The following is a 12485-nucleotide window of genomic DNA, read 5'->3' as shown; positions in this document are numbered from 1 at the left end:
TTGTTGCATGGACAAATTGAATGAGATGCTCCTCCATTGACACCTGTAACAGTTTTAAACATTACAGCAAACCTTGTAACATAATTTAAATTCGTAACTGAACAATTGAACTATAACCTCAACTACTCAAATTAACTACCAAACCGAATATTAACCTTATTCCGAACCAGTTTCTTCCCAGTCCAAAGGCATGCATACCATGTTAATTAGAGGCTGTGAAATGTCTGTAGGTGAGTGTGAGTGAAGGTGGAAGTGTTGTGGAAAGTGAGTGAGAGTGAGTAAATTGAACACCCCTTATAGAGTGTCATGGGATAAACTTCTAATAAATGAATAAAGTAAATGGAATATAGAATATTAATTATGCACTTGTTTATGTACTTGGACAATATCAAGACTGACTTGTTATTTATGTGCAGTGGCAATATTAATCAGATTTGGTCGAAGATGTCACCCACCATTGTGCAGACTTTGTAAACTGCTGATAAGGTGTCTACAAAGATTTTGCATAATGCAATTGGCTAAAATTATCTTAAAAATCTGATTTAAGTTAAACCATTTACCATTCTCCAAGATGAACCACAGAGAGCACAATATTTTATCCTTCATAACATGTACTTATGTATATGTGTGTGGTACATTAATTGCTTACTAAAATACTAATACAATGGATAATACAGCAAATCACAGACAAATCCACTTCCAACTATTCTTGCCTTTCAGGCACAAGCCCAGTTTAGGACTTCTTCTTAAACAGGCCCTTCTTGATGCTGAGATTTGGCTTGAGAGAACTGAAAATAAAAGTGCCAATTGACTTCAGCAGCCTTTTGAGAAATTGAAGAAAAAACTTCCAAAAAAAAGAAAAAGGGCCCAATGTGATGATTTTCGTCAGCCAGATGCTCCAGCTGAGCAATACCTTCCCCAGCTTCAGCAGTAAGGACGGCTTCCAGTAGCCGAGCAGTGGCATCAGTCCCCACTTAGCAAGGGGGATGATGTCCTCTGCTCTGAAGCGAGGCAGGAGGACATTTGCTGAGGTGGAGAGAAAAGAACAAGGATCACTGTGAGAGAGAGAGCAAGAGAGAAACAAACACACACACACACACACACACAGATTCCTTAAAAAAATGAACCAGTCTGTGCTCAGAAAAAGCTATTAGTTTGGCATGTTTCATATTACTTCCTCTTACCTCCTACAAAATAAGTTCATTACTATAACAAATAAGGTGCATGAAGAAAATGCAAATAACAAAAAAAAAAAAGAAAATATAATATGTATATAATAAGTAGTATCTATACTTATCAATGGTAACTATAGCTAGAGAAGTATCTATTATGTTTGCTGTGTTATATTGTGTAAACTGCATTGCCACAGCACAACAGCTTCATGTATGTGTGTGATTATATATATATATATATATACACACACACACACACACACACACACACACACACAACCCCATGGAAAGCAGATGATCTAATATCTCATTTGCACAGGACTGGGTGAGTACATTTCTTGTTAGAGCTGTGAGTCCTGTTTGGAGGAGATACATACCATCCATTCCTGCCATACTCATGACCTTGGAAAGGTAGTCCACAACAGCATTCAAGACCTTTACTGCTCTCTTCTGCAGCATCTGGGGGATCAGGATGGAGAAGCAGAGTTAAAATCTGAACCCCACCGGCAGCACGCGTCTACTCCAGTAAACAGGTATACAGGTAATGGTAAGCACTCTTCAACAAATAGGCAAACGCATGTGAAAGTGAAGTGATTGTCATTGTGAAACACCGCAGCACAGCACATGGTGACACAACAAAATGTCCCCTCTGCTTTTAACCATCACTCCTGGTGAGCAGTGGGCAGCCATGACAGGCACCCAGGGAGCAGTGTGTGAGGACAATGATTTGTTCAGTGGATCGGGATTCGAACCATCTGATTATGGGGTCGCTTCCTTGTGTTTTAATTAGTTAAAAATCCTAAATAATGACTGGCCAGAGGTTTTATCATTTTAGCTGACGTCTAACTAGATATTCCAAACAAAACAGTTCAAAGGTTCTAATAGTTCTAACAGTTCTAATATTGGGTGTGTGTGGGTGTGTTTCAGTCAATTTTGCTGGGAAAATATTTTTAAAAGAGTCCTTTGATTATTAAACCTTGTGACGTGTTTTAAAACAGTAATTTCTGCATGCATCATGTAATAATTGCATTCATTTCTGTATGTCTGAGTAGACAAAATGCAATCCCTCAACTGAATAAAAAAAAAAAGATGGCCCTGTACAATGAATTAGAAATGTTAAAAAGTACTTTCCCCAGCATAATAACACACAGCAATTACTATCTTATATAGTGTATTTTTTTATATAGCTATAGAAAATGTAAAATTATTTTTTGTTATTGAATAAAAGCAACAATTCAAATCACAATTTCACAAAATCCCAGTAGACACGGGAGCAGAAACAAAAGATAGAAATGACATTAGTTAATTTCTCACCTCCAACGTTACCTGGACAACACTGATTCCTGCAATAGACTCCAGATATTGACCCAATCCGTCTCCAGTATCTTTGGCCAGAGACTGGAGCGATGATGAAAACTCACTCAGATCAAAATTCGGCAGAATCGATCCATCAGATGACACCACTACAAAGAACATGAACACCAGCAAGAGCGGCAAACCCTTACTGGTGCAGGAGGGTGCACGCTTCCATCCAGCAGAGAAATCCATCACAGTAACCAAAAGAAAAGCTGTCGAACCGCTAATTACAATTTACTTTTTAGAAAAACGTTCTATGTCAAATGAATGACTGGAAAACAAGTGATGATGCTGGACGACTAAAGATTTGCTGTGGAAGATCAATCCTGCAATAGAAATGTGAGAATGTGATGGTCGGAAGCATGAGCGCAGCTCAATTTTATACGTGCGTGTGGGGCTGAGGAATTTAGATGATAACAGGTAAGACATTCAGTGGAAATTCGCAGGAAAACATAGGCATGAGTGAAAGGTATCTGGCAACGTTTTATTGCCCTGCAGCAAAGCAACAACACCAGCATCTGTGCTCTTAGTGAGAGAAGTCACAGGATTCAAAATGGAAATAATAAAAAAAAAAAAAAAAAAAAAAAAACACAAAGCACCAACAACAAGCTTCTCCAGCTTCTTCTACGATCATCACTAAGTTCACTGGCGTCTCCCTGTCTGCAGGCAGCAGACAACTGAGTTTCAGGCAAGAGCTGCACAGGTCCCACAGGCTGGCAGCACCAGAGACAGGAGAACCAGAGCTGGGCTAAGGCTGGTCCGTCAGAGCTCGCAGACATCTGGACATCTGCAAAGCTCCGTGTGGAATGTACAAAGGCAGGTTCAGACGGCATTTACCGCCAAAATTGGAAAACTCTACAAAACAGTCCAGGTTTAATGCCTTGGGATTAGACAGTCACAGCAAAATAAGTTAACCGATGTAGATACGATGGAAGTCGTTGGCCCCGAAGGCTGCGTTGCATTTGGGGCATTTCCTCTGACGCGTGTCGTAACGAGTTTTAACACACTCGAAGCAGAAGACGTGAAAACACTTTGTCAACACGGCATCCTTCACCCGGGAGTTACAGCATGGACACGTAAGACGGGCCTAAGAAGAAAAAAAAAACATACAACCCTTCAAAACACAGCTCAAAAAACAACTACACAATAATCCCACCAGTGGAATAAATTCAGAGGACATGTGGACCTTATACTCATTGATTTCTTCATTAAGAATCTCATCTCCATTGCGGATGTTCTCGGCTGGCGTCTTAGATTTCTCCAGCTTCCTTCTCAACTTTGAAATGTCCTCCTGCCAAATGAAAAGAAAGGAGTCATTTCCAATTCTTTCATAAAACCACAAGAATGTGTCATATTACAATATCTCATGACACCCCCCCTCCACCAGAAAACAATAAATACTATTTCAAAGAGGCATAAAATCATGCACTTTCTTTTTAGCACTTTATTTTGGATGAGCACGCAATTTAAAAGCGTCTTTGTGGGCCAATGTCTCCTTTGTGGCATCTTGAATAGGTTGGACTGTGAAGGGTTGAATTCAGATTGAAAGTTAAGCGACTGTCATTGTGAGACACCGCAGCATAGCACACAGAGACGAACATGCACAGTCAACGTAACGGGTCCTCTGCATTTAGTGTGCGGGGATGGTACTTTGCTCAGTGGCACCTCAGCGGTTTAGGACTTGAACCGGTAACCTTCCGATTACGGGTGTGCTCTCTCCTTACCCCGCTCGGCCACCTCTGCCCCAAAGGAGTCTCCACCTGAGAGGGCCATATTTATGGACTGCATTTGAAGAGTGCACATCTGGATTCATTCCGCAAATTGAGAGGTTTTCAGTCCTGCTCCTTGTGCACCCCCATCAAGAAACCAGAGCCTGACCTTAGCCTCATTTACATCTACAGCATTTATCAAAAGGCCCTTATCCAGGGCGACTTACAATCAGTAGTTACAATCAGTGTCTTGCTCAGGGACACAATTGTAGTAAGACGGGTTTGAACCTGTGACTGTGGTGTTCTGGTTCATAGACTAAGCTACTATCACCCTTCCTTCACTCAGGTGTTCCTTAAAGGCTGAATAATGAAGCTGGTAGCTTGTATGCTGTGTGGGTCTGGCAGGTGGAACCCCATGCGCTTACCTGAGCGCGGCGGGCATTGAATGATTCCTTCTCACGAGTGATGCTGTTCTCAATCACTTCCTCCCTCACAGAGCCGAGCCGCTGCTGCACCGACTCCAGCTGCGTGCGGACCTCCTCGGAGAGCAGAGCGTAGTCCTGTGCCTACGGCAGACCATCCAGCGGTCACACGGGGACAGAGAAGGGAGGAACCAGAGTGAACGCTGTAACTCACCTTGCGCTTGTTCATCTCTAAAGCCTGTGAGCGGAGCACCAGCTCCCTTTCAGCGGCGTTGATGGTTCCCTGCAGGAGACGTTCCTTCTCCTCCAGTTTACGCACCACCTGCAGCTGAGCGTCCACCTACACAAGAGCAGTTAAATAGTTTACATATGGGTGACTGCATTCTAAATTTTGAAAACTGAGATTAGCCTATAGTGTTCACGAATATGGTATTAAGATAAAAATATTGTTATGTTGTCAACAATAATATAGAGCCAAATATCTCTCTATGACCCCCAAACAAGAATTTCAAAACATAAAATACTGAATTTTGTCATAAATCATGCATTTTTAGATATATTGAAGAGAAAGGTACTATGTGTATACATTCATCATTGCAGTCTGGCGAAAACTTCCTGTAATTCCTCCCTTAGTGTTAAAATGTGCACAATGGACACCAATCAACCCTTCATGATGCTATATAATACTAGAAAACCCTTTTTTGTGGTGCTGTGATTACATTATGATGATGAATTTTCTGTAATATGTCACTGTCCCTTACATCCCTTCTTCATTCAGAGACTCGCTTTTAATTATATAGCAATTGATTTTTATTCACAGAAAATGCAGGATTTATCCAAAGACATCTACCCGGAAAGTACAACAATGTGTGCTATTAATTATATGCTCCAGGTTCAGTAGAAATGTTTAGATCACTGTTCTGGAATTACGTGTTGGCATTTCTTCTGCAGAAATGCACAAACCTGTGTTTTCAGAGTCAGTAACTGGTCAGCAAGCTCCTCCTTCTCCTCCTTCAGGAGCTTGTGGATCTGGTTGGACTTGATCCTCTCGCTCATGAGTTTGAAGTTGGCGTCATCTTTCTCTCGCAGCTGCTGCATGAGCCGGATGTTTTGCTCCTGCATGTCTTCAAAAGCCTGTCCTGTCACATCCATCTCACTCAGCAGGGCGTCCTCTTCCTGGATGCGAGCAAGGTGATACGTTAGGCTGTGTCAAGACAACAGCGACAAAAACAAAAACATAACCTCGGACAGCGCAGCACACACCTGCTTGGCAATGGACAGCTTCTTGTTCAGAATGTCAATCTGCTCCTCCACGGCGCGGATCTTCCTCAGCGCCTCCTCATCAGCCATCTTCTTTCCCTCCCGCCTCTCCCTCTCCTCCAGCTCCCGGAGACGCTGGTTCAGTTCCTCAGCCTGAAGAAACCAAAGAACAGCAGCACATAAAAAGGACGAAAATAAACGTAGAGCAAAGAAAAACTCATTCCAGTGAAAAGGATCAGTGACCGCAGACCAGAAGTACTGAACGCGACAGGTATTACAAAATATAAATGTGCAGTAAAATAATAGTATTATACAGCTGTAGAAAACATATGTACACAAACACATAACAGAAAAACATATGAACAGAAGGAAACAGAATTGAGTATTATTTCCTGAATCAAATATTGGTTGAATTTAAAAAAAAATCTGGAAAACCATTAAAGTATTTTAATACCAATTAAGGCCAGCTTAGATGAGGGAAATTCTGAAGAACAAGCCGGTGCCCACAAGAGTGTGTACCTCAGATTTGGCCTTCTTCTCAGCGGCCATGAGCTGCACTTTGTCCCGCTGCTCTTTAGGCGCTGAGCGATACATGTCCAGCAAGAGCTTCATCTCCCTCTGGGACTCCTGTGCCTTCCTGCAGTAACATTAATCAGAGAAGATCACTTCTAAACAAGTCCACGTGCTCTTTTCACATGAATGTGCAGTATTTTCATGGCATGTGGAAACATTCACATTCACATTGACTAGTGTGCCAATCAGAATTCAAGAATTAAAGTGTTCATAATGTACCTCTACATGTTTGGTTTTGAAGTGGCTAAGATTATCATGTTTGTGATGTCTGCTGATTAAGCCAAGGAGAATGGGAGAAGATGGGACCGACTGACATGAGACTCCAGTACTTCTGTATATATTATAAAGAATAAAAAAAACAAAAAAACATCATACTTCAGTTCAGCTCGGAGAATCTTTAGCTGCTCCATCTCCTTCCTCTTCGGCCCTACAACCACAGCAGAACGATCGGATGAGATCTCCTCTGATTGGCTGCTGCTGGTCCCGGCCCTCTCTCTTTCTTCTTTCGCCACCCCACCACCACGGGTCATTCTCTCTTTTTCCTTTTCTCGTTCCTTCTCTCTCTCTTTTTCTTTCTCCTTTTCCTTCTCTCTCTCTTTTTCTTTCTCCTTTTCCTTCTCTTTCTCCTTCTCCTCCTCCTTCACCACCGATTCTGGTTCTGTTCCTGGCTCAAGCTTGATTGAGGTACCTGCAGAGAGGTACAGAGAGTTCAAATGAGGGTCCGTCAGGACAAATCACTGCTACAATTTAAAATTAACAGGGGAAAAAAAAAAAAAGAAAAAAGAGCCCTACTTGTGATGGTGGGTGTGGCCGAGCCATTATCAGTCTCCACCTTGACTGTGACATCACACGTGGGGGCAAGTGTGAGAGGGGAGACTGTTTCCTCCTTAACCTCGATCTCTGCGTTTGGCTGTGTTTGGACAGCGCTGCCTTTTGAAGCCCGAGCCTACAGTGCAGGCGACATGAAATGCTGGCTTGAATACCAACCCACCATTTCCCCCTTGAGTGAATGGTCCATAAATACTCATTCACAATAAACACTTAAGGCAACTAAGGCCACGTAACTAGCATGATTATCATGGTTGTCATAGTATTTAGTTCCAGCCTCAACCAACCAACCTGGCTGAGGTCCTGCTGGGTCTCCCTGAGACGCAGTTTATACTTCACCACCTCCGCCTTCATCTGCTGGTTGTGGGTCTGAAGGGTGCTGATCAGGTGACGCATCTCTCTGTTTATTGGACCTAAACCGAATAGGATAAAGACAGGAGGATGGGTGGAGAGAGTAATGGAAAGTAAAGGAGAATAAGGGGAAAATGTTTACCGGCTTGTTCGTTGGCAGCAAGAGTTTGCTCAAACTCAATCCGGAGCATCTCATACTCCTTCCGGACCTGGGCCAGGGTGTCCTCAAGCTGTATGACTTCGGTGCGAACTTTACGTTGCAGAGACACTTCATCGTTCTTAAAAAAACAAACAAATAAATGTGTGTGTGTGTGTGTGTGTGTGTGTGTGTGTGTGTGTGTGTGTGTGTATATATATATATATATATATAAAACTCCTTAAGGGATTTTAACACGTACCTCCATGTGGTCGAGCTGCCGCAGGCGAGCAGTTCTGGTTGTGTTTAGTCTGGCTCTGGTCTCGTCCAGCTGGGCTTTCAGAACCAGAGACTCATTATAAAGAACAGAGAACTGTGACTGCAAACATCGATACTCGGCACTGTCCTTCACCACGCCCTCCGCCCTGCTCAGCAGCTCCATCTGCTCGAAAAAAAAAAAAAAAAGAAAAAATTAATAAGAGACATTTTTCCCCAAAGACAGACTATTTCAAGCACATGTGCTTTCTGCCTCACTTTCATACTATTGTTCTCCTGTTGCACACTCTGCAAAATCTGCTGCAGTTTCTGCAGTTCGATGAGTCGGTTCTCTGCCAATTCCTGGTTCTCCTCCATCTCACTGTTCATGTCCTCAAACTGTTGTAAGAAAATCCGGGCCACCATGAATTAGTACGTAGTTTGGGCAGATATTTTTTTAATAACTTTTCGACACTATTATAAAATTGTCGTGCATTTTTGTTCAATGCGAAATTTCACTTAGTGTCACCCACCTTCCTCTTGTTGATGGTTATGGTCCCACAGACACTGCTGGCCTCACCACAGACTTTATAACCTTTACTATTCACCTAAACACAAAACCGTATGATTAGACCCACATACAACTGAAAGGCCAATCAGATCTTTCCATGCAATTCTACTCACACAAACGTCACTTACCCTCTCCAGCACCTCTCCCAAGTGAGCATTGAGTCTGTTCTCTCGGCGGCGAATCTTCTCCATGTCCCACTGCAGCTCCTCAATCAGACCCTGCAGTTCGCTTATCCGCTTATCAGCACGTGACACCGCCCGGCCCAGTGAGCGAGACTACGCACAAACGTTCGCGGTCAGACGGAGTCCACATGGCAACAAGAAACGGTGCTGCAGACACACCATTGCACACACCTCACTGGTCATTTGACTGTGCTTCTGTTTCAGTCCATCCGTCAGCTGACGTAAAAGCTCGTTCTCTGCGGTCAAGAGGTTGTTGAGCTGGGTAGCAGCTTCCCAGCAGCTTCCATCTGTACACATAAGAAGGAGAGGCAACAATCTTTGTATTGACCTGGCCTGCCACTGATAGAAATTCAAAGGTTCTGCCCCCCTCACCAGCTCCACTGTCCATATCTTTCTTCAGCTGGTTAATAGTAGCCTTTAGATTGCTGTAGATCTCCACCACGCGACTGGCCTGTTTACAGCTGGACTCCACCCTCTCCTGGAGCTCCGCCTCCATCTCCTCACTGCTGCTGCTGGCCAGTGTGGCCAGAAATGAGCTAGCAGTCTCCCCCTGCTGAGCTGAAAAAGATTTCGCAATACAGACTGGTTACCCATCTTTCAAATAAGACAATCATGAAAACTAAAACCTAAGTTTAGCAAACATAAGTTACATTTGATACCATTACTAATTGAGGTCGGACAACCGGAGTTCTAGTTCATTCATGGCATATTAAGCAGACGCCCTTATATCCAGAGTGACTTACAATCAGTAGTCACAGGGACAGTCCCCCTGGAACAACATAGGATTAAGTGTCTTGCTCAGTGACACAATGGTAGTAAGTAGTCTTCTGACTAGGCAAGTGTCTTACCCACTAGGCTACTACACACCCCCACATAAAAACTTTTTTATTTTAACATTGTCATCTGTACCTCTGTCTTTTGCTCTCTCCTGGTTGGAGTCACCGTCAGGCTCTGGAGTTCCAGGCTTCAAGCCCCGACCCTCAACAGGTTGGCTTTCCACTGGCTCACTGCCTGGTGGGTCGTAGCGTCGTATAATCAGACGAACATTATCATCGAACTAGAAGGAAAAATGGACAGGCAGCTGTTGACTGAGAGCCCCGGAATACAGAGACAAATAATTGTGCTGCTTCTGCTAATACATTTATCAGACGCCCTTATCCAGAGCGACTTACAATCAGTAATTACAGGGACAGTTTCCCCTGGAGACACTCAGGGTTAAGTGTCTTGTTCAGGGACACGTTGGTAGTAAGTAGCAATACAGACACATATGAAAACAGCAGTAATGCAGCGCTATAAAGCTAATTGGCTTACCTGATTCCAGTATCGATTGAGGATCAGGAGACTCGCGTCATCAGTAGCCTGCCGCGTTTCTAGCCTTTCCACTCTTTCCCTCAGCTCATCCTCAATCACCTAAACACACATCATTCAGAAAAATAATGTGACATATTTACATATCACCTCTGCAATAATGCCAACATACCCCGTACATACCTGCCTCTGATCCAGAGCCTCTCCCAGCTTTCTGTTTTTCATCTGCAGAGCCTTTATGTCCTGCTCCTCCTGAGAGAAAGATGGACCGGATTAGAAAAATTCAAGTGAAATATCATAATGACACAAAATGAAAGAATGAAAGGCCTATGAAAAAAAGTCCCTATTCATAAAAACAAATATCATGCTTCCCACTCTACGTCAGACTTAAAATTCCCAGACTTTCCCTGAACAAAAAGGAGAATTTCATGACCACCTGTATAAATAAATGTCCAATGTAACGTTTAGTTTAGTTGCTGAGCAGAAAAGAGTGATTTAGTGATTCAAAAAGAATTCAAAACTCTGTTTACATCATTGTTGTTGAATAAAAGGAATATAAGGACATACATAGACACAGACTTTGCAAAGATTTTGTGTTCTAGAGTGTTGTGCATTTTTACAATATATATATATTAAAAAAAATAAAAAAAATCACTGGGGAAAAAATATGCATAAATACACATTAGGTATATTTTACTGCACAATATGATTCAACAAAATTCCCTGACTTGGGACCAAAATGATCAAATTACCCGATTTCCCTGTCTGGAACACGTTTACTGAAATTCCCTGACCCGTGAGATTATTAGGGCAAAGGGAAATACGTATGTTAAAAAAAAAAAAAAAACATCATCTCACCATGTTGGAAAAGCCTCCTAACTTGATGACAGTCTCCACCGCTGTGCTCATTCCTGCCCCTCCTTCTCCTCCTTCCCTCTCCCTCCTCTTCTCTGGTGGCGCTCCCGAAGAGCTGCTGAGGTCGCACGGCCTCTTCTGACCGGACATCTTCTCTACTTTTGAAGTCACCTGTCAACAGGTACAGAACAGCTCAGTAGTTAAAAAAATAATAATCAAAATGAACCCACACTTCCGTGTGCTGTGATTACCATTGTTTTCCTGATCGACACATTTATCTGAAGGGGGTACTGAGTCTGGAATTACTGAATGAGGAAGATCTGGAGAAGAGCAGGAGATGGATAATGAATGTAGATTTGGGTTTTATATATATATATACACACACACACACACTACAGGCCAAAGGTTTGGACACACCTTCTTATTCAATGTGTTTTCTTTATTTTCATGATCATTTACATTGGATTCTCACTGAAGGCATCAAAACTATGAATGAACACATGTGGAGTTATGTACATGTTTTATATTCTAGTTTCTTTGCTCTGATTACTGCTATTCACACTCTTGGCATTCTCTCGATGAGCTTCAAGAGGTCGTCGCCTGAAATGGTTCTCCAACAGTCTTGAAGGAGTTCCCAGAGGTGTTTAGCACTTGTTGGCCCCTTTGCCTTCACTCTGCGGTCCAGCTCACCCCAAACCATCTGGATTGGGTTCAGGTCCAGTGACTGTGGAGGCCAGGTCTCCACTTTTTGTACATAACTCCACTATGAATGTTCATAGTTTTGATGCCTTCAGTGAGAATCTACCAAAGTAAATGGTCATGAAAATAAAGAAAACACATTGAATGAGAGTGTGTGCCCAAACTTTTGGGTCTCTACTATATTATCTGTATAATTATAAGAGCTGCAATAGTCAGTACTAACAAAATACTGTGTTTGTGTTTTTCTCTTCATATAAAACGAAAAAAAAGATATCCGCATGCAATCAGCTTTACACCCACTGAAACTTAGACTTCCTTAATGACACCGGCTTGTGAAAACCCGTATCAGCATTCGCTAAAACGCCCCCCAAAACGAACGGGATCGGGAAACCTTCGTATTATTTATTAATGCACCCGGATAGCGCATCGCGGCTAAGGCTAGCTGCAGCGCAGCGGGCGAAGCTAACGAAGAGGGTACGAGGCTGAAGCGAACACCGAGAACCAGGCACCGCGCAGGCCGCACGCAAACGGCAGCACGTCCCCCGCAGTCTCCACGTACCGGATTTCCGAGCGCCCTGTTTTAACCTGGACCGGGGCCTGGGAAAGAATGTCGACGCCGCGGCTCGTCCGAGTCTGCCGGCCGGAAGCGGACGCGGCGGGCGCGGCGGGCGACATCCACGCTGGCGGGGACTACGGCGCCTCTGGCGGCTGGGTGGAGTGCGAGCAGGCCGCGAGAGGAATATGGAGGGCTACAAGTACCACAATTAAACCAATAGTACGTCAATAATCAAACAATAAAATGGAGAAA

The 12485-nt window shown here is 43.2% G+C and overlaps 2 protein-coding genes across 3 annotated transcripts; both read right to left on the bottom strand.

The window, feature by feature from the left end:
* Positions 1-733: 733 nt before the first annotated feature.
* Positions 734-2862, bottom strand: LOC114768553 (uncharacterized). The gene is made up of 3 exons (XM_028960908.1): positions 2487-2862; positions 1550-1631; positions 734-1026 (listed from the first exon to the last, which is right to left on the bottom strand). The coding sequence occupies exons 1-3, from the start codon at positions 2718-2720 to the stop codon at positions 734-736; spliced, it is 609 nt and encodes a 202-aa protein (XP_028816741.1). The 5' UTR covers positions 2721-2862.
* Positions 2863-3128: 266 nt separating this feature from the next.
* On the bottom strand, positions 3129-12337 carry rnf20 (ring finger protein 20, E3 ubiquitin protein ligase). Of its 2 annotated transcripts, XM_028959911.1 has the most exons (23): positions 12237-12325; positions 11230-11298; positions 10982-11149; positions 10307-10375; positions 10127-10225; positions 9725-9872; positions 9188-9373; positions 8987-9102; positions 8762-8908; positions 8596-8670; positions 8342-8461; positions 8070-8249; positions 7814-7949; positions 7612-7733; positions 7285-7438; positions 6868-7180; positions 6439-6556; positions 5923-6072; positions 5623-5835; positions 4874-4999; positions 4663-4803; positions 3715-3819; positions 3129-3615 (listed from the first exon to the last, which is right to left on the bottom strand). In XM_028959911.1, exons 2-23 carry the CDS (start codon positions 11230-11232, stop codon positions 3439-3441), a joined length of 3066 nt encoding a protein of 1021 aa, XP_028815744.1. In that variant the 5' UTR covers positions 11233-11298; positions 12237-12325; the 3' UTR covers positions 3129-3438. The 2 variants fall into 2 exon arrangements, with proteins under 2 accessions (XP_028815744.1, XP_028815745.1); XM_028959912.1 differs by lacking the exon at positions 11230-11298 and having other exon boundaries at positions 12237-12337.
* Between the last annotated feature and the right edge of the window lie 148 nt (positions 12338-12485).

Source organism: Denticeps clupeoides, chromosome 18 (assembly GCF_900700375.1).
Source record: "Denticeps clupeoides chromosome 18, fDenClu1.1, whole genome shotgun sequence".
In the NCBI taxonomy this organism is placed as follows: Eukaryota; Metazoa; Chordata; class Actinopteri; order Clupeiformes; family Denticipitidae; genus Denticeps; species Denticeps clupeoides.
This window is presented reverse-complemented; position numbering and strand designations above follow the sequence as displayed.